This window comes from Lissotriton helveticus, chromosome 4_1, assembly GCF_964261635.1.
Source record: "Lissotriton helveticus chromosome 4_1, aLisHel1.1, whole genome shotgun sequence".
In the NCBI taxonomy this organism is placed as follows: Eukaryota; Metazoa; Chordata; class Amphibia; order Caudata; family Salamandridae; genus Lissotriton; species Lissotriton helveticus.
The window spans coordinates 1,083,912,606-1,083,940,216 of record NC_136063.1 but is presented as its reverse complement, the minus strand read 5'-3'; the positions used below and the strand labels follow the sequence as shown (position 1 = coordinate 1,083,940,216).

The 27,611-nt window shown below is 47.2% G+C and overlaps 1 protein-coding gene across 1 annotated transcript in view; it reads right to left on the bottom strand.

The window, feature by feature from the left end:
- CLPTM1L (CLPTM1 like) overlaps positions 1-27,611 on the bottom strand; it is a 1,937,019-nt gene that overhangs the window by 823,777 nt on the left and 1,085,631 nt on the right. The window contains exon 10 of the mRNA XM_078687677.1: positions 15,066-15,131. Within this exon, the coding sequence (XP_078543803.1) occupies positions 15,066-15,131 (66 nt within the window). The remainder of the gene's footprint in view (positions 1-15,065; positions 15,132-27,611) is intronic.

Below are 27,611 nucleotides of genomic sequence, written 5' to 3'. Positions count from 1 at the left end.
ACACGAGATCCCAGCAAAGCTGAGACCCGCATCCCTCCCCTCACGAGTGACGTGGGACCAGAACTCCTGGACACCGGGCACATTTGCTAGTGCATTGACTTCCCAAGCTTTCCCGAAGTTGTGAATTGGGTTACTTAAAGCCCAAGCCCCGAGCACCATCTGCACCGAAGATTGTGGACCTACACTCCACGAGTGTTCCGTGAGCCCGCTTCTAGAATTTCTGCTCGAGGCCCCTTTGCGATCCCTTGTCCATCACCTGGTGGGTCCCCATGAAGGTAACTCCACTTTCCTTTGGGCTTCCCTGGTTGCTCCAGACGTGTCCAGACTCTCCACTGCATGGTGAGTCCCTCAGACCTTGCTGGTCTGCACCGAAGCCAATCTCTGCTTTATGCATTGGTTGCTGTTGCCAAGGCTTGTTGGGTCCAATCCGGAAACCGACACCGCAGCCCTCTACATCCTTCGTGGGACAACTGGAATCCAACACCTGGTAGTCGTCGACGCCCCCTGGTCCTTATGGCTGAAGAGTCAAGCTTCACCTTCTTCACTTGAAATCACCCGACATAAGTGGGCATCAGCCTATCATCTTCCTGGTCACTGGCAGGTGACCCAGACTTTGTCCCCTCCGCTTTCAGGTTCTTCTCATCTTTGATCCAGGCTTGGATCCCTCCGGACACTTTCCACTTGGACGCCAGCAGCACTTTGCAGCAGATCGCCATTGAAAACGACAAACAAACCAGACACCAAAAGGCACCTATGCACCCAGCTTCCCTGAGTGAGGTAACTAGAGTACTCCGGTGCTCCCGTGGGTATTGACTCTAGAACCTCCTAGTTCTAAAGGGGTTTGCTCCAAGTCCTCTTCTAAGTGTCCTTTATCTTTGAAATTCCAACCGCGACTTTTCCCTTAGAACTAAATGGTGATTCGCGGTTGTGTTTAGACACTGCACGCGTCCCCCGTGGGTCCCGTGTCACTACCTTAGGTGATTCCTGGTGGCCCCATCGGTTGTACAGGCTCTAGGACTTGTCTCTATGTCAATCGTGGTTCTTATACCACTTTCTTAATATGTGGTTTGGTACGCCCCTAGGGCTCAACGTATATTGTGCTAATTTACTGTGTGCTAATTAAGTTTAGTGAATGTACTTTTGCCTCTAGCCTCATAAAGAGACTATAGGGATGTGTGTAGAATAAATACATATATTTTATATATATACCTGGTGTGGTTCTCCTTACATTTGGTCATTCACGAGATTATAGACTGGTAAAACAAGCTGCTCTACATTCCTTTAAGACTTAACCTGAAGGCTGGTCTCCAGAGCAACCACTAGGATAGCTTTCTATAAAGGTAGTCTTTAAACCTACCATCAATAAGGGTCGTTTGAATGGTCTTTGCACCAGGCCCAGGGCAGATAAGATCATGCAATACTTAAAAGACTCTGATGCGCAGATCATTATCCTCCAGGAGACTCATTTGATTGAGGCAGAGGTTCTCTCCCTAGTAAAAAAGTACAGATGGATTGATTTTTCTATATCCACTTCACAAGCCTCTAATACTAGAGGGGTTTCAGTCCTTTTTAAAAGGTCACTTAGAGCTAGATTAATTTCTAAACTGGTCGACCCAGGTGGTAGATGGGTCATTGTCGTAGTAGTTGTTGCTGGAGTCCAAATAACTTTAGTGGGCTATTACGGGCCCAATGTGGATGACCCGACTGTAATAACTTCCATATTTTCACATTTATTATCTTTCCCAGAACCCATTATCCTGGCGGGGGATTTCAATATAGTGTTGGACCCTATTCTGGACAAAACTCCAAATATTCGCCCCTCAGTTTCTTCTAAGACCATGGTTCTCCTGTTAAGATGTATGAAGCAGTTTGGGCTAAGGGATATATGGAGGGATAGAGCAGGAAAGAAGCCGGGTGTCTCCTTTTATAATCAGAAATATCATCACCGGTCTAGAATCGACTTGGTTTTAATAAATCATGGTCTGGTAGATGTCGTAAAAAATATAATTTACCTACCTTCTCACCTATCAGATCATTCAGCTGTCCTTCTGGAGCTTAGTGGTCTTCCTAAGGTGGTTAAGTCTTGGTCATTTGACCGCTCGCTTTTATCATCAGCGGATGACATCTCATTTCTTAGCTTGGAAACCCAGTACTTTATGCAAACCAATCTGGGTTCTTCTGCTCTGTGTGGGACTGTTATAAGGCCTTCTTAAGAGGCCTCATTACCAATAGGGTCTCCTATCAGAGGAAGCAGTACAGGGAGCAAGTGGCCTCCATAGAAGGGCAGTTGTCGGAAACTCAGGCTGAGATTGACCATACTCCGCCTGGAACTTCTTTGCAGACACTTGAAAATAAACTAACATCACTTAAGGGTCAATTGGGCTCAGTATTGAACCAGCATCTGCTTGAGAAATGGGAAGCAAGTAAGTTAGCCCATTTTGAGTTTGGTGAAGGCGCTGGAAAGCTTCTGGCGTGGAAAGCCAAAACAGATCGGGTCCGGAACAACATCGATTCTATATCCCTTAATAATGTATCTTACACATGTGATGGGGAGATAAGGAAAATCTTTAAAGACTTCTTTCAAAACATCTACCAAGAAGACAAAAGTCTAGATCGATCCCAAATCGTACATTGGCTGAAGGGAGTGGCACTCCCATCCCTATCTTCGGAGCAACGGGCCTCCCTGGATACTACAATCTCGGAGGAGGAGGTGAGGGCAACTATACTTAACAGTAAGAAAGGGAAGGCGGCAGGACCAGATGGTCTCCCTGCTGAGATCTATAGGGCCTTGGTACAATCTATTGTTCCAATTTTAACAGAGCTATTTATTCATATACTGCAGGACGGCATATCACCTCCAGTCTCCTGGGATAGTGCCTCAATTATGTTGATCTTAAAACCAGGGAAATCTGCTCTGTCATGCGGCTCGTATAGGCCAATTTCAATATTAAACGTGGACTATAAAATCTTTGCCACTGTTTTAGCAAAGAGGTTAAGTCTAGTAGCTCCAGCTCTCTTACACACGGATCAGAAGGGATTTGTGATGGGCCGGCAACTCCATGAGCTTACTTATGACTTGATTGGAGCCATAGATATGGTGACAACTGATTCTCTCCCTTTGGCAATCTTGACACTTGACGCAACCAAGGCCTTCGGCAGGGTGAATTGGGTATACCTGTCGGAGGTCTTGCTAAAAGCCAATATTGGGGAGCATTTTTCACGTGCTATCAGCCTCTTGTATTCTAACCCTTCGACCAGAATATTGGTGAATGGGGAACTATCTGACCCCTTTTCTATAACAAGGGGAACTCGTCAAGGCTGTCCCCTTTCCCCTTTACTTTTCGATCTGTACATAGAACCCTTTGCCCAGCTTTTGAGGGAGGAAAAATCTATTAAATCGTTCATGTGCAAGGGATGGGAAAGGAAAGTCGCTCTTTATGCTGACGACATTTTGATATTTTCCTCAGACATACATACAGCATTTCCAGCTGCTATTAAGTTGGCCGTAGAGTTTGGGAAAAAATCTGGATATTAAGTAGGGCTCCCAGTTTTCCGTTTTTACAGATTTATACAGATAAATACAGACAGAAAACTATTTTTTTCATGTCTATTTATTTTTAAATACAGAAAAATATGGAAAATATGTCTTCTTTGGATGTTTTTTCCTGCTGTCAATCAAGAGTGCCAGGTCAGTAGGTGTACAGATTGAGAGTTAGGGGAGATGAAAAAAGGCAATAGATTTCCTAGTTAAGCTTAATTAAGTGCAGATTTACAGTTAATGATGCTATTCGACAATGCAAGTGTTTTCAGATAACGCTATTGCACGGTATACTGCTGAAACCTTTTGGGCATTCAAAGGTGAGTATACATTTATCAGTCAAATAAATGTGGAAAAATACCCATGGCAGCTTCATTTATACAGAAACACAAAATAGAAATGGATAAATACAGAAAAAAGTTGTAAAAAATAAACATGGATAAATTCAGACGGAAATGTAGAAAAAATAAATACCATAAAACCGGGAGCCCTAATATTAAGTCAACACCTCTAAGTCCGAGGTAATGGTCGGAAACAATTTGGAGATCAGCCCAGATTTTCAGCCTTCGCTATCCTTGCGTTATCTGGGTCTGAATATTATCCAAGATATTAACAAAATTGCAGTAACCAACTTTGAGGTGATAGCTAAGGATTGCCGAAGATTGATGCAATCCTGGTTACACCACCCCTTGTCTCTCCTGGGGAGAGTCAATCTAGTTAAGATGACCATTTTGCCTAAGATCTCATTTTTATTTAACACTATCCCTCTTTTTTTTGACCCATCAGTTATAAATAAGCTACAGGGAGATATTACATCTTTCATCTGGAATAAGCAAATCCCAAGGATTGCGTGGAAAAAGCTTAGGCGACGAAGGGAGAAGGGTGATTTGGCAGCTCCTGACCTACTAATCTACGCTTGGGCGTTTCAGTTGTCACACGCACGAATGCTGCTAAAGATGCCCTCAGATTATGGGGTAGGCAGTCTGTTTTCAGCTTTGCTCAAGGCTGAAGGAGTAGCACAGCCAGGTGTTTTATTTAAATTTGGAGATTCCAAGTTATTACAAAAATTAAACTAAAGATACTACAAGGGATGGCCAAAATGTGGGCTAAGGTGAGGGCCGTAACAAAGCTTGGATATTTCTCGAGTAGGGCTCCGCTGTGGAGCTCTCCTGGGAACCCGGGATGGCTGGAAGATAGATTAGCTGCCCCTTTAAATTGCAGGGTTAGAAATATGGGGGGGATTTATTTATCGAAGGAAATTTACTGCCCTGGGATGTCTTAAGATCCAAGATTGGGTCCAACTTCTCTACATTTAAATATATCCCCAAAATTTTTTGCTGGCTTTCCTTCTTGTTTGGACAAAGGCAGACTCCACGTATGTTTAGTCTTGGTGCGCAGGTCTTGAAGTCTGTCAATCTTCGCTGTGGGGTTTTGGGCGCCCGAACTATCATATAATCACTCCCAGTAATATACTGAGACAACGAGATTGGAACTGTGGACCTGTTATACCTCTGTTTACCAAAGTGGAAAATGAGGACAAAAGAAAAAAATAAAAATAAGGGTCGTTTGGACTGGTGCAAGGTGCCCACTAGAATAGTGGACAGCATATGCCAGGGCAATTTCTCACAACTTTGAGCTAGACTTCTTTCAGTACTTGACCACATACAACGTCACCTTGCGTTCCCAGATGGGCTTAGGGTTCATATGGGTGCACTCCTCACAGGACTTACAGGCAGATTCATCAAACAAAATTGCGATCACAATAGCTGCGAATTAGCTATTGTGATCGCAATTAAATGAAATGCATTTCATGATGTGAAAATTGAATAAATAGCGAATTCGCGAAATCTATAATGCGAATTCGCAAAATAAATCGCAGAATCTAGGTGGAACCCCCTTAGCGAATCGGAATTAGCGAGATTCCAAGGATTCTGCTAAATATCTTGCGAATTCGCTAAATACTCGCTAAGCCATTTCATGTATAATCGTAGATTGCGAAAAATCGCTAAATCGCTATTTGCGACGCGCAAATTAAGGAGAACCCAAACCAGGTGGTAACCATGAAGACAATAAAAAATAAATAAAAAACTAGCCACAGGTGCGGGCCTGACCAAACACACTTAAGGAGACACAGTAGGAGCATGAGGACTTTCACAATGCCAGGACTCTACATGGTGGTCAGGCGGCGAAGGCTCCAGGCTGCAGCAAGGAACAGACGCAGGATCCAGGAGCGAATCTTCCACCTGCGGATCAACCTTCTGGGTCAAACTGCGGAGCAAATCTACTCTAAGTACCGCCTGAATGGGGCAATGATTACAAAGCTGATCCGTGACCTAGACCCCCTGATGCAGCACCCAACAAGGAGGACCAATGCCGTGCCCACCCATGTCCAGGTCTTGTGCAGCCTGCACCTCCTGGCCTCCGGAAGCGTCCAGGAGATAGTTGCCGTTGCAGGGGGGATCTCCCAGAGTACCATGTCCCGCTGCCTAAGGAGTTTCCTGGAGGCAATGCTGACCCGGCTACACCATTACATCACATTCCCGACCACCCAACAGGACTTGGATCAAACCAAGCTTGATTATTACAACATTGCGCAATTCCCCCATGTAATTGGATGCATTGACTGTACCCACATCCACATATGCCCACCTGCACAATCAGAACACATGTACCGGAACCGCAAGTGCTACCACTCCCTGAATATCCAGATGGTGTGCAAAGCTAAGACAATCATCACGGACATAGTGGCACAATACCCGGGGAGCACACATGACTCCTTCATATTCCTGCACAGCTGCATGCACACATGACTGGCCAGGGGAGACTTTGGGGAAGGACACCTATGAGGTAAGTACACATGCCAACAAATAGTACATTGCGACCATGTAGTTGCGCATAACAGGCACTCACCCTCTGCTCCTTTCATTCAGGTGACCGCGCCTATGGTCTCCGTGAGTACCTCCTCAACCCTGCCACACCACAGCAACGGCGTTAAAATGCAGCACACATCCGCACAAGAAACTGCATTGAGCGGACATTCGGGCTTTTGAAGAGCCGATTCCGCATACTTCACAACACTGGTTGGGCCCTCAAATACCAGCCTGAGGTCGGCTGCCGCATCGTGGCCGTGTGTGCAATACTCCACAACATTGCTACCAAGCGGAGGATACCTGTAGAGATCTCTGGCAGTGAGTCGGAAGGGGACAACCGCCCACCTGCACATGTGCGTCATGCACGCGGGGAGAATCCTGCTGAAGGACACAGGCGCCGCAACCAAATCACAATGAACTGTTTCTAGTGCACCCACTCCCCTCATCCAACACTTCACTCATGCATGACAATTGAAATAATGACATAAGTCAGATTAACTAGTGCATAATAAATCTTATTGTTTTTTTCACAATAATGTAATATTTGTTTGTATAAATTGCATGAGAGCTGTATTGCTTCATACATCCCCATGTTTGTGAGGAGGGCATGCTTGTTTCATCAGCATGGCCCTGCATGTTAAATAATAAATAGTCAGTGCGCCTCCGGGTGGACGCTCCCAGTCGCCTTTCGACCTCCTCCACATCATCATTAGCCCGTGAGGCTGCATTTTGCCTGGTGCTGCGGTGGGGTGCTGTCACCAGCGGCACCGACAGGCTGCTGTGGCTGGAATTGCCCTCACTGGCATCATCCCCACCACCTGTCTGGCCATGTCCAGTCGCCTGCAGACTCTGCACTGCAGTGGTGACTTGCTCCAGTGCCCTAGCGACATCCTGGCAGCATTGCACAATTTGTATTTGCATCACTAAGGATCGACCCGATACCTGGGAGGTGGCATTGCCAATGATGTGGTTGGAGCGTGTGTATGCTAACAGGCGGGTCAGCAGCTGGCGGTGGCGGCGGTTGACATCCTGCTGGGATACCAGGACCTGGCTGTTTTCCCGGACAGCAGCAGTCATGCTTTCCATTCTGTCACTTAGCTGTCCCACATTACGTGCAGTCTTGGCAAGCTGCAGGTGGATTGCTGCCAAGTGACGTGCCTGCTGTTGATGTACACGGAGCATCCGACGCTCAATAGACAGGCCAGGTACCCGGACATTCACCCCCCTGCCGGCGCGTGGTGTTGTGTTGCGCGGCTCCCTCACCAGTCCGCTGGACTGTGTACGAACAGTGGCTGTAAGCCTTGTCTGCTTCCGTGCTGCAGCTGTAGTTGCCAGTGCCACTGGCATGGGTGTCACTGGGGGTGGTTGAGGCGCGCCTGTTGTTGCAGGGGTGGCCCTGTCCACAGGAGCAGGTGGTGGTACTACTGCTGCTGGTTCTGGCTGTGATGGTCCTGGTTGAGGGTTAGGATGGCCCTCTCCCTCGCTGTCCTCGGGATTGTCCTCAATGTGAAGGGCCTCACTATCAGTGCTAAGTTGTTCTGCGCCACCTCTGATGTAAATGGGACGGTGATTAATGACATGTTTCTTGCACATGGGAGGTTGCTACATGCATGCAGGCTAGCATTCCCTGACTGGCTTTAGGAATGACTCTCACTGGACAGGTCTGGCTGTATGGGGGTATCTGGAAAATGTGGTCACACTACAAGTCCCACAATGCAATTGGGCTTTTCTGGTGTGCATGGCCTGCATGACTGGGGTTTCTAATGGGTAGCTCGGGAGTCATGGCCATTGTTAGGGGACAGGGTCGCAGTCGCATGGCACTTACCTTGGGATTCTTGGTGAGTCGGGAGGAGTCCAGCCGGGTTACCCCCACGCATGCCTCGGGATTCAGGGTGTCCTCCACAAGGTCCTCCAGTGGGGTGTTGGGTGGTACAGTGGGCTCTCCTCCTCCAGTTCCCCGTCGCTCCCCCAGCCTCTCTGCAATTCTCTCCTTAGCACGCCCCCTGAGGTCATACCACCTCTTTTTCAGCTCCTCAATGGAGCGCTGGGTCACTCCCACTGTGTTTACTTTGGCGCGGATGCGCAGCCAAATGCACCTCTTCTCCGCCTCAGGCACCCTCCTTGAATCCTTCCCAAAAAGCCGGTCATGATCTTTGGTTACTTCCTCTATTAAATATTCCAATTCCTGCTCAGAAAATTTGATTTTTCTTTTCCTTCCTGACTCACTGCAGCTTCCTGGGACATTTTCTGGGGTGGTTTGTCTCCTGATTTCCAGCTGAAGGTGGTCTGTAGTGGAGCTCTGGCCAGTGCTGCTTCCACTTTCAGGATCAGTGTGCTGAATGAGAGAGGGAACTGCCTGCTTCCTGGTTGTGATGTCATCACTGTGCTCGAAATGCGACTTCCCGTTTTTGCGATCTCGCAATTAGCAAGATCGCAATTTGCGATTTCGGTAATTGCGGGATCGCAATTTCTACACAGAAAAAGGCCGATTCTGCGAATTTATTTGCAATTATAGCAAAATCGCAAACGGCTATTGCGGCCGATTGCGTTTCGCTTTTTTTTAAATCGCATTTTTTTATGAATCCCATTCTGCGAATTCTGAATTGCGATTCGGTAATTCTCGCAATTTAGAATTCGCAGAATGTGGCTTTGATAAATCTGGGGGTTAGAGTCCTGCGCCAAACCCAAACACCAGAGGTAGACCTTGTGGGATCAGTCACAGAAATATGGTTGCCATTCTCCCTTGAAAGCATAAACACTGCAGTTTTAGGAAAGGCTAGCCCTTGTTCAGTGGAAAATAATTTGGAGAAAAAACGTGTCCAAGACGAGGAAAGAGTTGAGAACGAACTCTGGATCGGCGCACACAGATATAGAATGAGAGGAACTGACAGGGTGCAGGGTTGCCACTTATATGCAGCTTCGTTTGTCACTTCTGGAATAGAATGTAGCCGGCACTGAACCACATGATGCAGTCTACCAGCGTGCAGGTATAATGCTGCCAAAATCATCCAGTACAACTTGGTATCTGGGGGTAAGGAATCTGCTGTTAGAAGTATCCATCAGAATGCTCGGCATATGGTCAAAGGAAAAGAGGGGTGGGCTTAAAGGATAGTGTGTTGAGTGCAGGACTTGAGAATAGGGTTGAACCTAGAGTCCACTAAATGATTCCTTAGTGAGCTCTTAGGATGGGGTGTAGAAAGCAGGTCCAGGCTGGAAACTATACCTTGACCCAGAGCCTGCTGAAAATAGTTGACGGTGGGTCCAGGGATTTGGTGTGCTGAGGGCAGGGCCCAAGTGAAGATACTGGTCAAAGTCCACGCCCTGCACACAGAACAAACTCTGCATGGCTGGAGGTAGCACAGAGAGAACTTTTGGGATTGTAATGAGGGCGCGCAGGGCCCACCCAAATGCTGTGTAGCAATTACCCAAAAGACATAGCCAAAGGCCACTCATCACACACAGAGCCTTCTGAATACAGCAAACTGGGCTCTTGGCTTAGCACACGTCTCAGCTGGAGTCAAGTTCCAGCACTTAAAGCTGTATGAGTAATGCTTTAGTCAGCATCACAAACATCATTATGACAAATATAATTATCACAAGTGGCATTTGTAAGTAGTAATTTATTCGATCTAAAAGAAAATTGATCATTTACAGGAATACAAACCATCATAATACAGTATAAAAACAATTGAATAAAATTGAATAAGAGCATCATATTCCAAGTAAAAGCAATTACAGTTAAGATAATCAATGTTGGTGAAACTATCATGGCTTTAAAAATTCTTAAGAAGGGGAAGGCCCCTGGCCTTGATAGACTCCCAGGTGACCTTTTCAGTTCGGAGCCGGTTGTATGGGGCCTGGTTCTGACTGTAGTCTTCAATGCTATCCTCAAGGGAGGCATGCTGCCGCCCACATGGTTGGGCGCAGAAATTATTCCTATCCACAAGAAGGGGGACAAAGGGTTACCAGAGAATTATAGACCAATCAGTCTAATGGACGTCCCCCAAACATTTTTGGGCAAAGTAATCCTAAATCGAATCCAAGATTGGATGAATGAAGCAAATATTCTGTCGGACCTCCAAGCAGGATTTAGGGAATCCACGAGCACAACAGACCAGGTCCTCAGGTTCAGGAGGGTGATCTGGAAAGAGGTCACCATCAACAGGGGTCACGTGTATGTTGTGTTCGTGGACCTGAAGATCGCTTTCGATTCTATAAATCGGGAACAGCTGTGGGCCACCCTGAGGGACATGGGGATGCCGCTTTACTTGGTTAACATCTTGATCCGTATGCACTATGAAACCTATGCAAAGGTGAGACGGAGCAGTGAGGCTGCCCTTTCTGGGAAAATATCTATACAGAAAGGTGTACGCCAGAGGTGTGTCCTGGCACCCACTCTTTTTACCCTTTTCATAAATGGCATTATAGGGGAGCTTTTTAATTGTGGTGGGGACCCCCCAAAACTGGCTGGTCAACATGTTTATTATTTGCTGATGACACGCTACTTATTGCAAAAACACTTAGTGGCATCCAAAATGTGTTAAATAGATTTGAAAAGGCTTGCCAGAGTAGAGGATTAATGATAAACTGTGGTAAAACAAAATACATGGTTTTCAACCATTATAAGAAAAGCACACGGCCCTTGTTTCTGGACTCCCAGGCTCTAGAGAAGGTTAAAGCTTTTGATTATTTGGGAATTAGGATAAGTGAAGATGTATCCTGGTCAAATCAGATTAGAAAGAGTATTTTGACCCTTCAAAATGCTGATAGAGCCGGTTGTATCGCCTTAGACCTCCGGCAGGCATTCGACTCCCTAACATGGTAGTTTATGTTTGAGGTCATACGGCGTTTCGGATTTCCCGACTCCCTAATGAAATGGATTTGACTACTGTATACGAACCCGACAGCCAGAGCATGAACTGGTAGGTACATCTCGGATAGTTATGATATCTACAGGGGCACCCGGCAGGGTTGCCCGTTATCGCCCCTGCTGTTCGTACTGACACTTGAGCTTTTGGCGATAGCACTCGGGACCCGTGCGGGTGCAGTGGGCATTTCCATTGGGGGGGAACGCATAATCTAAGCCGATGATATATTGTTGTATTTTCGGGATTTGGATGGGAACCACTCGACTCGAGCAACCATCTTTGACCGTTTTGAGGCCGTGTCCGGCCTGGCCATTAACCCGACAAAATCACTAGGCTTCTATTTCCGCGAAGGGCAACGCCCTTCCCACATACAATTCGGTGATTACCGGATCCAGATAGCGCCGACCACATTCAAATACCTGGGCATTAACGTTTATAGACGACCGGAAGACCAGATTGAAGGTAATGTTCGGAAGGCCATTAATAGCCTCCGGAGTAGTGTGAACTTTTGGACGTCCTTGCCACTATCCGTCATGGGTAGGATAGCAGTTTCTAAGATGGTCATGCTCCCCCCGTATACTGTATTATTTCGTAAACCTGCCGGTTCTCCTCCCACAACACATATTTGCTACACTAAACACGATCCTGATTACTCTCATATGGGGCCCTGGGCGACGGCGAATAAGCCTCAGGAAACTACAACTGAGCACCAGACAGGGGGGTCTTGGAGTACCAGACCTACGAGGTTATTACTACGCAAGCCAGTTGCAATGGCTGTCACGGTGGGTGGCGGGCAGGAATCTACACAAAATTGACATCACACGGGAACGATTAGCACGTGGAGAGCTTCACTCCCTTCTGTTGCCCGGAGCCAAGATCCCTCGAGACTGCCACCCCCTTCTACATACTGCTCTGCTGTGCTGGCGTAAGGCGCTGGCGTACACGGCAGGGATCGTATCTTATGCAGATAACATCCCCCTGTTAGGTCTCCCAACACCGCAGGGACATCTGACGCAACGCAGGTTACAACCTTGGACAGAGGCAGGGGTTGACAGAGTGGGTGACCTGTTTGGGGACGACACACTACTGGATCACGCATCCTTCGCGCAGTCAACGGGGGCCCCACTCCGATTGTACTTCCTACATGCTACAGTGACACACTATGTGAGACGCACATGGGCCCCACAGCGCAGCAAACCGGAGCAACATGAACTAGTGCATCTCCTTCATTATATGGGGATGGGGGACACTTAGTACGATGGCTCTACACAGGCATTAGAGAACATGCCGCTCTGCCTCTTACCACACTCAGAGACACCTGGACTCTAGACACAGGAGAGGCTATGACAGACGGGGCTTGAAAGATTGTCCTAGAACACCACAGAAGGGTGTCTAGAAACGTCAAGTTCAAATTCATACAGGCTATGGTGTTTCATAGAGCATATCTCACCCCACAGAGGCTCCATAGGATGTACCCTGCTTCCTCCCATAATTGTCCCCGATGTCAGATGGATGAGGCCGGTCTCCTCCACATGCTGTGGTCATGCCCATGACTGCGTAGCTACTGGGGGAGAGTCCGGCATACACTAAATACTGTCACAACCCTGCAGATACCAGAGGGGGCACTGCCTTGTCTGATAGGACACAGAAAAAGACCCAAGACCCAAAAAGCCCCGCTGAAGTTCTTAGACCTGGCATTATTGTTGGCAATTAGAGTCATAACTATGAGACGGAAATCAGCCAGGCCCCCGGGTGTGGAGGTCTGATTTGCTGAAATGGGGCAGGGCGGAGGGTGTAATCCTGCGTAGAGAAGAGGAAAGGGGGCTCCGGAAACATCCAATTGCGCAGGAATGGGAGCGGATGCTGTTGGAGATAGAGGAAGTAGATCTGGTGCCCTCGCAGGCGAATATCCCATAGCCGGACCTACAGGGTGGAGAGCAGAGGAATACAGAGTAGGGATAGGTCTGCCAAGTGCACAGGTTAGCCAGCACCATGTGAATACGGTTTTCTGGATAGGATGGGGTCTATATGCCGACGAACACAGTGCCTAACCACTGGAGGAGCCAGGAGACGGGAGGGGTGGGAGTTGGGTGGGACAGGGACAAGTTATGAGGCGACAATGTAATGCTAATGCAACATGACCACTGAAGTAATGAAAGATAGTCAATTATTGGACTTACTGTAAAACTGAGAAGAATTACATGTCAAATAGCCAAAAGTTATAAGAGGAAAACGAGAAAAGACTGTTCGATGCCAACATATATAAATGTAACATGTGATACTTGATACAGTCGTGAATAAAGTGTTTTAATAAAAAAAAACATGCTGATAGAGCGCTATTGTGCAAGATTAGAACTTCTCCCTATAGACCATTAGCTCCTATATTAAAAATTAATAGGGCAAAGGGGTTAGGAGCGGCCCTCTATGGGGCAGAGTTGTGGGGTCTGGACAATGTAAAAGAATTGACCAAGGGCAATTGTGAACCTCCCAGGGTGCACACCCTTAATACCCCTCAGATCTGATTTAGGGTTAAAATGCATAGGACATTATACTATCTTATGGGCTCTCACCTTCTGGTTAAGAATTTGGGTGAGCAGCACGAAGGTACCACTAAGGTGTTCTATGGGCGAACTTCTTGATTTACATAAAAAATGGGGCGCATCAAATGGCGCAAACAACTGAGGGACTGGTTCACCAAGCTTAGTATGAGTTATCTATTCGATGATCCAGGGTGTATCTAGAAGGCGACTATTCCGTTTTAAAAAAACAGGTTCTAGGCTTTTATGGACCATGAATTTTTGATAAATAATACCAACGGCTCGCTTACAATAAATTTTCTTAATTTTAAATGCGAGCTCGCCTTTGAACAGTTTTTAGATGACATTGAGCCCCTTCTGGCCAGAGCTATATATTTGCAGTTCAGATATGGGACTTTACCATTACACTCTAGAAGAAGTAACTGGACCAATGCACTTGTTTCATCTATATGCCCTGTGTGTTTGGATAAATCAAAGACTATAGAAAATTTTCTCTTTTTCTGTACTGCATAGAATGATTATCAGAAAAAATGGATCATCCCTGTGTGTCGTATTTTATCTTGTATTCGCCCCTCTGACGCCATTAGGATATTTACGTCTGATAATACCAGGTGGCTTGTATTTGCACTAACTAGGTATCTCTTGTATGCGTGGCGAAAACGTTTGAAGTTTTTATCAATTTAACTTTAGTACATGTAAAACAGTATTTCTTGAAATGAACTGTTATTACTTATTAACTGTCATTGTTTTTATACTGTGTTATGATGGTATTTATTCCTGTAAATGATCAATTTTCTTTTTGATCGAATAAATTACTACTAGTGGCATTAGTAATATCAGTTGTGACGTGTGAGGTCCTGAGCCGTCCACTGAAGGGAGTTTTGGTTTTGTAACATGGCTGGCCGATTTCAGTGTTTACATTTTGAATAGTAACCATAATGTCCCAACAACTAAGATCACCAAGCTCTAGAGAAACATGAAATTGCCCATTTGGATAGCAGCACCACTTTCAGATCAATGCATCCCAAATAGAAAATTCTTGTCGTTGGTTTATGACTGCAAGTTTATTATGGGATAACCATACTTCCAACAATAGTGCCAATAACCAAGATATGCCTCTATTATCAGTTTAAACACAAGATATCCTCATTTTAGGCTTGTTTAGGCTACGGAAAATCTGTATAACATAATTACCAGGCATATGCAGAAACGACTTTGGAGGCCAATAACCAGAAGTATCATTGTAAATTACCTTCATTATTGGTTTTAGCCCCATCCATTCTATAGTAATCTTCAGAGCCTTTTTCACTTTCCAGATCTAAATTGTAAAATTTGTTAAAAAAAAAAAGATTACCTTAATAGTTGTGAAATTAGTTATCACACACCAACCGAAATGAGAAACAGCTATATGAATTAAAGTGCATCTTGATCAGGAACATTTAGGTAAATTCATTGTACAGAGACTTAGGATGTTATCTACAGTGCTTATATAACGCCTGGAACAACAGCTTAGAAATACTTGAGGAAGAAAAGGGGTGAATTATAATCCCAATAATTAACTGCTAACAATTAATGTTGACAGAGAATACAGCCAATACTCAGTCATCAATTAATATTTTTGGAAACAGCCGTGGAATTCTCCTTGCCTGAAATATAGAGGTGTGTAAGGGAGGAAGTATCATATAGCAGTTTGTTTCACATATCAAATTAGTGGTGTTATGTTTTGATAGACTTAGTGAATCTGAGTTAGAGGACTCGCTTGCTTTCTCGAAATGTATAGAAACTATTATTTACTAGCAAAGTGGGGTAGCCCTGTGTCAAACAAGACGTATGATTTAAGCAAACCCAGTTTTTAATGGAAATCATTCTTCGATTTGGTTTTGCAATCTAATTCCCCAAACCTCCTTCATTTTGAACCTACTGATATTTTCCCATTTTTCTGTATTAGAAACATGGGCATAACAATTTCGAGTTTGAGCAAGGAGGGGGAGTAAGGAGTAGAGAACATCTTTTCTGCTTGAACACAGTACTGTGGTGACTATTCTTACTAGGGCCTCAAACAATAGTTCTTTGTAAGCCAGTGCACTAAGGTTCTCTTTGACAATCTAAGAGGGCTGGGTCCACATTGAAGCGGCAAAAAACAAGCACTGGTATAAGCCAATAGGTATGGCCGTATAAAGTTGAAAGTGCTTTGCAATTAAGGAGTGATTGTATGTATACGTTTTTGTACAGCACAAACCTAGCTAGAAAGCAATTGAGCCATGTGTGTATGTGCGACTGCATGAGTGAGACACTCGCTTAACAAGGGGATGGAGTTGTGGGTCAATGTAAAAAGATGTAAATGATTGGGAGAACATTCGTGGGAACACTTTCTATTTCATAACTACAACATCATCTCATTAAAAAGATCAGTGTGTGCTAATAGTCCTATAGATCGCTGTGCCTTACAACAGATTCTGGAGTAAACTTTGGACAGATTACACAGAATCGGCCTCATAGAAACAAGCATACTACAGCACACTAGGGCACACAATCTTGCAGATTGTGCAAGTGCTGTGAATCTTGTGAACAATATGTAATGTGAGCAATATGCATGACATGTGATGCAAGGAGTTTTAGTTATGTAAAATATCTGGCTTGTTATAAGTGATGTGCGAGTGAGAGATTAGAGAGTGAATTCAGAGATGTGAATGGTGTAAGCAGCTCACACTCTGGCAATGATCATAGAATGGTATAGCGTTGATCGTCCAGCAAAGAGCATTCGTCACTGTGTATTCGGTTCTGAATTGCACTGCATAGTTTATGGTTATTTTGCAGTTTGTAAAAAAAAAAAACAACCGTGAGGTTGTTGAGTATTTTTTTTCTCCAAAATAGTCGGCCAGTTTCAAAAACTGCTTCATGTTGCTTATGACAGATTTCGATATTGCCCTATCATTCTTGTTTTTGTAAAAAATGTGCTGTCCATGTCTGTTTTCACTTGTTTATAGAAATTGTTGCACGAGAATTACACAACGTGTGTAGGCCAAAATAACAATAAGAAAAAAACATAAAAATGTGTTACATGTTCACAATGTCTAAGCAATCGAAAAGTCTACAATATCAGTTTTAATCAGAATGTGGAAGAAAACTCTTCAAGATGGACATGAAGGGCCTTTTAATTTAGAAAAGAATTACCACTTTTAGACAAATCACCTTCTTCTCTGTCTTTTTATTAACCAAGTTTGAAATGTTCCCTCTACCTGTGCGTAATTATACCGGTGTCAGATTGTAAGCATGGAGAAGAAAAATACATCCGTCTGTAGCTAAAACTATGCCAGCGATATTTAGGAGTTCAAGCTTAAGCAGTTAAATGCTATCCGATATCTAAATATACTTCAGGGTGGGAGAGGTGGATTGGAAAGCAGTCATTATAACACATTGTAAGAGAAATGGGAGGAGGACTTCTAGAAAAACTTCCAAGCATCCCTGAATGAACTTTAGTAGCATGACAAGTTTACAGTGACTGAAAGAAAGTGTGCTTTTAAAATTAAATGAATGAGTTTCTTACATACATGCATGTTTCTCTTCTGTGTCTTTCCATTTTAGAAAATAAGTAAAACAGAATTCATTTCAGGGTACTGTTTACTTGTTAAGCAGAAATATATTAATTTGAGTTGCTCCACAGGGCAGCCTGTGCAGAATGTTCCTGTATTTGCAATACATTTGAGACTATTTACCAGAGTCTGCTTTATGAGGTTGTCCTGTTTATTGCTTTGATTTATTGCACAAATGTCGTGTTATTTTCTATGAAATCCTTATTATAACTATGTATGAAAGTAAGGTGTTCTTAAATGTTTCTTTTTGATGCATAATTTTCCTAAAAATTTTAGTTTATGAATTTATAACGTTTTACCAAAGCCCTAGATGTCAGATCTCATCATGTTGAGTGTGTGGCTTTTACTGCCTGAAAGCTGTAAAATTATTAACTTCTTTTATTGTTTTTTTTGTTTACATTCAAGAAGGCAGACTCCACGCAGTCTGTCTATCTTTTCTTGCTTTAGGAATCCACAGACACTACATTAGTCTGTCTATTGATTCACACCTAGAACTTCCTTAACACTTAAACTGAGCAGATTATGTTTATGTTAATCCTCTTGCTAAACTATACCTTGGTTCAGGCTATTTATTTACTTTGGAACTGACCGTATGTTGATTTCTCATGCAATTGCATGTTTGATGTGTTATTGATTTTGAATATGAGCATTATTGATTTTGAACATTATGCATTATTGATTTGAATATGAGCAACTAATTACTTTTTTGCCTTATGTAAGTCTGCAAATTCCTATAAATAGGCTCCAGCTCACATTTGTACCGCAGGCCACGAGATGCTGCTTAACTCAGGTATTCACACATGCCTGTGGCTTATAGTATATAATAAAATTACTATTGATCACAAACAATTAAAAGTTCCTGTTCATGGCATATTTGAAGTAAAAAAGTTTGAGGACATGAGGCGTGTCATGTTTGAGAAGAAGCTGCAGCATAGGCCTGCACATTTTGTTGCCTTACATGAATGGTACTACGTGGTGAATGGGAAAGCACTCAAGAGAATGCTAAAAGAAAAAATTGATTAAGCCTTCAACAATTGGCTGGGTGTGAGACTGTTTACAGAAGGTGGCATGGCACACCAGGAAGTGTTGGAAACTGTTGGTGCTTTTCCCGCATTCACGGACAAATCAGACAATGAGAAAACAAAAGATAACAAAAATGAGAAAAAGAAAGAGACGGAAACTAATCAGAGTGACTCTGATGGAGAGGATTCGTTTTTGGACAGATTGTTGATGGAAGTGAGACTATCTCAGTATAATAGGTGCACGTGGAAAATATAGGAGGAGGGGAGCCCAGAGTGAGGAGAGGTGTGGAGGCTAGTTCGTCTTCACAAAGTGAAACGAAAGTGGTGAAGGTTAATACTTTCAAACATAATGAGGATTCCGAAATGATGGGAAAAACAAATTTATAGTGACATTTTAACATATCAGAAATATTAATTTGTATTTTTGGGTGCAGAGAAGCAGGAAATCGTGCACGTAATGCATTTGAGAAGCTTGAGCAATTGGCTAAAGCAGTGCTTCCCAAATGTTCTAGAACCACAACACACTTTTTAGAACGACAAACTTTTGCGACCCACCTTGTTTTAATGGAAATGAGGGGGCAATTTTTTAATGCAACTTAAGCATCATGTTGTAGCACACAGTTATCTACAGAGAGCACATTTTTTATTGAACTGTCCACTTAATTTGCACAGACATACAGTTTTACTGATAAAACTATATTGCACACAAATAATCAGGCGCGGTGCGTCCATTGGGGCGTATGGGCATATCCCCCCGCCCGCAGCTCCCTCTGCGTCTTTGAACTTCAGTAAACTGATTCAGTTTATTTAAGTTCACAGACGCGGCACGCCGAGGGAGAACGGACAATCCTGTCAGTCAGCATGATGTCGAACCGCCCACCCCTTCAGAGTTTGAAGTGGGTGGGCGGGCTGGCGTCATGTTGACTGACATGATGAGGGGCAGCAGGCAGCAACACAAGTGCGCATGAGTGGGGACGGAGGCCGAATTTTTTACCCGTGCCCACTCATGTGTTTTCACCTGTTTGCGCATGCCCATTAGGAGCCCTTCGGCCTCCTAATGGGCGTGCTGTGGCTGAGAGAGGCTGCCAGTTCCGACGTGAAGGCGCCAAGCAAGGGGACCAGAGGTGGCGCGGACCAGCTGATGCTGAAAGGTAAGTTTTGTTTTTAGGTTTCGACCTGGCGATCTGCGCAAGCAGTTCGCACAGGTGAAATCTTTTGTTTACCATATTGGCTATTGGAACGTCCCCCACCTCCCATTGGCTAGCTCCATAAATGGAGGCTAGCCATTGGGAGCCGGATCTGTCCGTCAAGGCCGGACCAGATTCGGGGGCGTTCCCGCGATTTTTTCCCTCTCCGCCTCTGCGATGTCGTCATCGCGGCGGTGGGCGGAGCTTCGTTTTTTTTCCTTCTGTGTTTGTTTTGGTCATTCCATGCGAGGAAGCCCAGGTGAGTGCTTGTTTTTTAGTGGTGGAGCACGTGAATTCAGTGTACGTTAGTTAAAAATACATGATGAAGACACAGGCCACGATCTGGCTGTTCATCAAGTGCATGGGCGCTAAAACTAATTTTTGCCCCTTTATTTGTAGTGAGGACTACGCAGTGGTTTGTCTGATGTGAAATTGCTCGGCTGATCCCCTTTGTTGCAGCATGCATAACTTTTCATTCTTTCAGTTCGACTTTACAGTCCGTTTTAATAATGTCCTTAAAACTGCGGGTGTTCAGTACCCAAACGGCCTAAATAGACTCGTATGGGCTAAGCATCTCGTGCCCCTCGTGAGACACTTGTAAAACTGCTCATAAGATTTGCAACAGGGAGTTTTTTCATGGTTTGGCATTTTTCGTAATGCATTACAGTTGAATTTATATAGCGCTTCATATCCTAACCGCACTGCAAAGCGCTGAAGAGCATCATAGAGAGTGCAGAGTGGAGAGTGCATAGGGAGTGCAGAGTGCATGGAGAGTGCAGAGTGCATGGAGAGTGCATAGGGAGTGGAGAGTGCATAGGGAGTGGAGAGTGCATAGGGAGTGGAGAGTGCATAGAGAGTGCAGAGTGGAGAGTGCACAGGGAGTGCACAGGGAGTGGAGAGTGCACATGGAGTGGAGAGTGCATAGGGAGTGGAGAGTGCATAGGGAGTGGAGAGTGCATAGGGAGTGGAGAGTGCATAGGGAGTGCAGAGTGGAGAGTGCATAGGGAGTGCAGAGTGGAGAGTGCATAGGGAGTGGAGAGTGCATAGGGAGTGGAGAGTGCATAGGGAGTGGAGAGTGCATAGGGAGTGGAGAGTGCATAGGGAGTGGAGAGTGCATAGGGAGTGGAGAGTGCATAGGGAATGGAGAGTGCATAGAGAGTGGAGAGTGCATAGAGAGTGCAGAGTGGAGAGTGCATAGGGAGTGGAGAGTGCATAGGGAGAGGAGAGTGCATAGGGAGTGGAGAGTGCATAGTGCATAGGGACTGCAGAGTGCATAGGGAGTGCAGAGTGGGGAGTGGAGAGTGCATAGGGAGTGGAGAGTGCATAGGGAGTGGAGAGTGCATAGGGAGTGGAGAGTGCATAGGGAGTGGAGAGTGCATAGGGAGTGGAGAGTGCATAGGGAGTGAAGAGTGCATAGGGAGTGAAGAGTGCATAGGGAGTGAAGAGTGCATAGGGAGTGAAGAGTGCAGAGTGCATAGGGAGTGAATAGGGAGTGCAGAGTGCATAACAGAGTGCAGAGTGGAGAGTGCATAGGGAGTGGAGAGTGCATAGGGAGTGCAGAGTGGAGAGTGCATAGGGAGTGCAGAGTGGAGAGTGCATAGGGAGTGCAGAGTGGAGAGTGCATAGGGAGTGCAGAGTGGATAGAGAGTGGAGAGTGCATAGGGAGTGGAGAGTGCATAGGGAGTGGAGAGTGCATAGGGAGTGGAGAGTGCATAGGGAGTGGAGAGTGCATAGGGAGTGGAGAGTGCATAGGGAGTGGAGAGTGCATAGGGAGTGCAGAGTGCATAGGGAGTGAATAGGGAGTGCAGAGTGCATAGGGAGTGCAGAGTGGAGAGTGCATAGGGAGTGCAAAGTGCATAGGGAGTGCAGAGTGGAGAGTGCATAGGGAGTGGAGAGTGCATAGGGAGTGCATAGGGAGTGGAGAGTGGAGAGTGCATAGGGAGTGGAGAGTGCATAGGGAGTGGAGAGTGCATAGGGAGTGGAGAGTGCATAGGGAGGGGAGAGTGGAGAGTGCATAGGGAGTGGAGAGTCCATAGGGAGTGGAGAGTGCATAGGGAGTGGAGAGTGCATAGGGAGTGCATAGGGAGTGGAGAGTGGAGAGTGCATAGGGAGTGGAGAGTCCATAGGGAGTGGAGAGTGCATAGGGAGTGGAGAGTGCATAGGGAGTGGAGAGTGCATAGGGAGTGGAGAGTGCATAGGGAGTGGAGAGTGGATAGGGAGTGCAGAGTGGAGAATGCATAGGGAGTGGAGAGTGGAGAGTGCATAGGGAGTGGAGAGTGCATAGGGAGTGGAGAGTGCATAGGGAGTGGAGAGTGCATAGGGAGTGGAGAGTGCATAGGGAGTGGAGAGTGCATAGGGAGTGGAGAGTGCATAGGGAGTGGAGAGTGCATAGAGAGTGCAGAGTGGAGAGTGCATAGGGAGTGGAGAGTGCATAGGGAGTGGAGAGTGCATAGGGAGTGGAGAGTGCATAGGGAGTGGAGAGTGCATAGGGAGTGGAGAGTGCATAGGGAGTGGAGAGTGCATAGGGAGTGGAGAGTGCATAGGGAGTGGAGAGTGCATAGGGAGTGGAGAGTGCATAGGGAGTGGAGAGTGCATAGGGAGTGGAGAGTGGATAGGGAGTGCAGAGTGGAGAGTGCATAGGGAGTGCAGAGTGGATAGAGAGTGGAGAGTGCATAGGGAGTGGAGAGTGCATAGGGAGTGGAGAGTGCATAGGGAGTGGAGAGTGCATAGGGAGTGGAGAGTGCATAGGGAGTGCAGAGTAGAGAGTGCATAGGGAGTGCAGAGTGGAGAGTGCATAGGGAGTGCAAAGTGCATATGGAGTGCAGAGTGGGGAGTGGAGAGTGCATAGGGAGTGCAGAGTGGAGAGTGCATAGGGAGTGCAGAGTGGAGAGTGCATAGGGAGTGCAGAGTGGAGAGTGCATAGGGAGTGGAGAGTGCATAGGGAGTGGAGAGTGCATAGGGAGTGGAGAGTGCATAGGGAGTGGAGAGTGCATAGGGAGTGGAGAGTGCATAGGGAGTGCAGAGTGGAGAGTGCATAGGGAGTGCAGAGTGGAGAGTGCATAGAGAGTGCATAGGGGAGAGTGCATAGGGAGTGCAGAGTGGATAGAGAGTGGAGAGTGCATAGGGAGTGGAGAGTGCATAGGGAGTGGAGAGTGCATAGGGAGTGGAGAGTGCACAGGGAGTGGAGAGTGCATAGGGAGTGGAGAGTGCATAGGGAGTGAAGAGTGCATAGGGAGTGAAGAGTGCAAAGTGCATAGGGAGTGCAGAGTGCATAGGGAGTGCATAGGGAGTGGAGAGTGGAGAGTGCATAGGGAGTGGAGAGTGCATAGGGAGTGCAGAGTGCATAGGGAGTGGAGAGTGCATAGGGAGTGGAGAGTGGAGAGTGCATAGGGAGTGGAGAGTGCATAGGGAGTGGAGAGTGCATAGGGAGTGGAGAGTGGATAGGGAGTGCAGAGTGGAGAATGCATAGGGAGTGCATAGGGAGTGGAGAGTGGAGAGTGCATAGGGAGTGGAGAGTGCATAGGGAGTGGAGAGTGCATAGGGAGTGGAGAGTGCATAGGGAGTGGAGAGTGCATAGGGAGTGGAGAGTGCATAGGGAGTGGAGAGTGCATAGGGAGTGGAGAGTGCATAGGGAGTGGAGAGTGCATAGGGAGTGGAGAGTGCATAGGGAGTGGAGAGTGCATAGGGAGTGGAGAGTGGATAGGGAGTGCAGAGTGCATAGGGAGTGGAGAGTGGATAGGGAGTGCAGAGTGGAGAGTGCATAGGGAGTGCAGAGTGGATAGAGAGTGGAGAGTGCATAGGGAGTGGAGAGTGCATAGGGAGTGCAGAGTAGAGAGTGCATAGGGAGTGAAGAGTGCAGAGTGCATAGGGAGTGAATAGGGAGTGGAGAGTGAATAGGGAGTGGAGAGTGCATAGGGAGTGGAGAGTGCATAGGGAGTGCAGAGTAGAGAGTGCATAGGGAGTGAAGAGTGCAGAGTGCATAGGGAGTGAATAGGGAGTGCAGAGTGCATAGGGAGTGCAGAGTGGAGAGTGCATAGGGAGTGCAGAGTGCATAGGGAGTGCAGAGTGGAGAGTGCATAGGGAGTGCAAAGTGCATAGGGAGTGCAGAGTGGAGAGTGCATAGGGAGTGCAGGGTGCATAGGGAGTGCAGGGTGCATAGGGAGTGCAGAGTGCATAGGGAGTGGAGAGTGCATAGGGAGTGGAGAGTGCATAGGGAGTGGAGAGTGCATAGGGAGTGGAGAGTGCATAGGGAGTGGAGAGTGCATAGGGAGTGGAGAGTGCATAGGGAGTGGAGAGTGCATAGGGAGTGGAGAGTGCATAGGGAATGGAGAGTGCATAGAGAGTGGAGAGTGCATAGAGAGTGGAGAGTGCATAGAGAGTGCAGAGTGGAGAGTGCATAGGGAGTGGAGAGTGCATAGGGAGTGGAGAGTGCATAGGGAGTGGAGAGTGCATAGTGCATAGGGACTGCAGAGTGCATAGGGAGTGCAGAGTGGGGAGTGGAGAGTGCATAGGGAGTGGAGAGTGCATAGGGAGTGGAGAGTGCATAGGGAGTGGAGAGTGCATAGGGAGTGGAGAGTGCATAGGGAGTGGAGAGTGCATAGGGAGTGGAGAGTGCATAGGGAGTGAAGAGTGCATAGGGAGTGAAGAGTGCAGAGTGCATAGGGAGTGAATAGGGAGTGGAGAGTGCATAGGGAGTGGAGAGTGCATAGGGAGTGCAGAGTAGAGAGTGCATAGGGAGTGAAGAGTGCAGAGTGCATAGGGAGTGAATAGGGAGTGCAGAGTGCATAGGGAGTGCAGAGTGCATAGGGAGTGCAGAGTGGAGAGTGCATAGGGAGTGCAAAGTGCATAGGGAGTGCAGAGTGGAGAGTGCATAGGGAGTGCAGGGTGCATAGGGAGTGCAGAGTGCATAGGGAGTGGAAAGTGCATAGGGAGTGCAGAGTGCATAGGGAGTGGAGAGTGGAGAGTGCATAGGGAGTGGAGAGTGCATAGGGAGTGGAGAGTGCATAGGGAGTGGAGAGTGCATAGGGAGTGGAGAGTGCATAGGGAGTGGAGAGTGCACAGGGAGTGGAGAGTGCATAGGGAGTGGAGAGTGCATAGGGAGTGAAGAGTGCATAGGGAGTGAAGAGTGCAAAGTGCATAGGGAGTGCAGAGTGCATAGGGAGTGCATAGGGAGTGGAGAGTGCATAGGGAGTGGAGAGTGCATAGGGAGTGCAGAGTGCATAGGGAGTGGAGAGTGCATAGGGAGTGGAGAGTGGAGAGTGCATAGGGAGTGGAGAGTGCATAGGGAGTGGAGAGTGCATAGGGAGTGGAGAGTGCATAGGGAGTGGAGAGTGGATAGGGAGTGCAGAGTGGAGAATGCATAGGGAGTGCATAGGGAGTGGAGAGTGGAGAGTGCATATGGAGTGGAGAGTGCATAGGGAGTGGAGAGTGCATAGGGAGTGGAGAGTGGATAGGGAGTGCAGAGTGGAGAATGCATAGGGAGTGCATAGGGAGTGGAGAGTGCATAGGGAGTGGAGAGTGCATAGGGAGTGGAGAGTGCATAGGGAGTGGAGAGTGCATAGGGAGTGGAGAGTGCATAGGGAGTGGAGAGTGCATAGGGAGTGGAGAGTGCATAGGGAGTGGAGAGTGCATAGGGAGTGGAGAGTGCATAGGGAGTGCAGAGTGCATAGGGAGTGCAGAGTGCATAGGGAGTGGAGAGTGGATAGGGAGTGCAGAGTGGAGAGTGCATAGGGAGTGCAGAGTGGATAGAGAGTGGAGAGTGCATAGGGAGTGGAGAGTGCATAGGGAGTGCAGAGTAGAGAGTGCATAGGGAGTGAAGAGTGCAGAGTGCATAGGGAGTGAATAGGGAGTGGAGAGTGCATAGGGAGTGGAGAGTGCATAGGGAGTGCAGAGTAGAGAGTGCATAGGGAGTGAAGAGTGCAGAGTGCATAGGGAGTGAATAGGGAGTGCAGAGTGCATAGGGAGTGCAGAGTGCATAGGGAGTGCAGAGTGGAGAGTGCATAGGGAGTGGAGAGTGCATAGGGAGTGCAAAGTGCATAGGGAGTGCAGAGTGGAGAGTGCATAGGGAGTGCATGGTGCATAGGGAGTGCAGAGTGCATAGGGAGTGGAGAGTGCATAGGGAGTGGAGAGTGCATAGGGAGTGGAGAGTGCATAGGGAGTGGAGAGTGCATAGGGAGTGGAGAGTGCATAGGGAGTGGAGAGTGCATAGGGAATGGAGAGTGCATAGAGAGTGGAGAGTGCATAGAGAGTGCAGAGTGGAGAGTGCATAGGGAGTGGAGAGTGCATAGGGAGTGGAGAGTGCATAGGGAGTGGAGAGTGCATAGTGCATAGGGACTGCAGAGTGCATAGGGAGTGCAGAGTGGGGAGTGGAGAGTGCATAGGGAGTGGAGAGTGCATAGGGAGTGGAGAGTGCATAGGGAGTGGAGAGTGCATAGGGAGTGGAGAGTGCATAGGGAGTGGAGAGTGCATAGGGAGTGGAGAGTGCATAGGGAGTGAAGAGTGCATAGGGAGTGAAGAGTGCATAGGGAGTGAAGAGTGCAGAGTGCATAGGGAGTGAATAGGGAGTGGAGAGTGCATAGGGAGTGGAGAGTGCATAGGGAGTGCAGAGTAGAGAGTGCATAGGGAGTGAAGAGTGCAGAGTGCATAGGGAGTGAAGAGTGCAGAGTGCATAGGGAGTGAATAGGGAGTGCAGAGTGCATAGGGAGTGCAGAGTGCATAGGGAGTGCAGAGTGGAGAGTGCATAGGGAGTGCAAAGTGCATAGGGAGTGCAGAGTGGAGAGTGCATAGGGAGTGCAGGGTGCATAGGGAGTGCAGAGTGCATAGGGGGTGGAGAGTGCATAGGGAGTGCAGAGTGCATAGGGAGTGGAGAGTGGAGAGTGCATAGGGAGTGGAGAGTGGAGAGTGCATAGGGAGTGGAGAGTGCATAGGGAGTGGAGAGTGCATAGGGAGTGGAGAGTGCATTGGGAGTGGAGAGTGCATTGGGAGTGGAGAGTGCATTGGGAGTGGAGAGTGCATAGGGAGTGGAGAGTGCATAGGGAGTGCAGAGTGCATAGGGAGTGCATAGGGAGTGCAGAGTGCATAGGGAGTGCAGAGTGCATAGGGAGTGCAGAGTGCATAGGGAGTGCAGAGTGCATAGGGAGTGGAGAGTGCATAGGGAGTGGAGAGTGCATAGGGAGTGGAGAGTGCATAGGGAGTGGAGAGTGCATAGGGAGTGGAGAGTGCATAGGGAGTGGAGAGTGCATAGGGAGTGGAGAGTGCATAGGGAGTGGAGAGTGCATAGGGAGTGGAGAGTGCATAGGGAGTGGAGAGTGCATAGGGAGTGGAGAGTGCATAGGGAGTGGAGAGTGCATAGGGAGTGGAGAGTGCATAGGGAGTGGAGAGTGCATATGGACTGCAGAGTGCATAGGGACTGCAGAGTGCATAGGGACTGCAGAGTGCATAGGGACTGCAGAGTGCATAGGGAGTGGAGAGTGCATAGGGAGTGGAGAGTGCATAGGGAGTGGAGAGTGCATAGGGAGTGCAGAGTGCATAGGGAGTGCAGAGTGCATAGGGAGTGCAGAGTGCATAGGGAGTGCAGAGTGCATAGGGAGTGCATAGGGAGTGGAGAGTGCATAGGGAGTGGAGAGTGCATAGGGAGTGGAGAGTGCATAGGGAGTGGAGAGTGCATAGGGAGTGGAGAGTGCAGAGTGCATAGGGAGTGGAGAGTGCAGAGTGCATAGGGAGTGGAGAGTGCAGAGTGCATAGGGAGTGGAGAGTGCATAGGGAGTGGAGAGTGCATAGGGAGTGGAGAGTGCAGAGTGGAGAGTGCATAGGGACTGCAGAGTGCATAGGGAGTGCAGAGTGGGGAGTGGAGAGTGCATAGGGAGTGGAGAGTGCATAGGGAGTGGAGAGTGCATAGGGAGTGGAGAGTGGAGAGTGCATAGGGAGTGCAGAGTGGAGAGTGCATAGGGAGTGCAGAGTGCAGAGTGCATAGGGAGTGCAGAGTGGAGAGTGCATA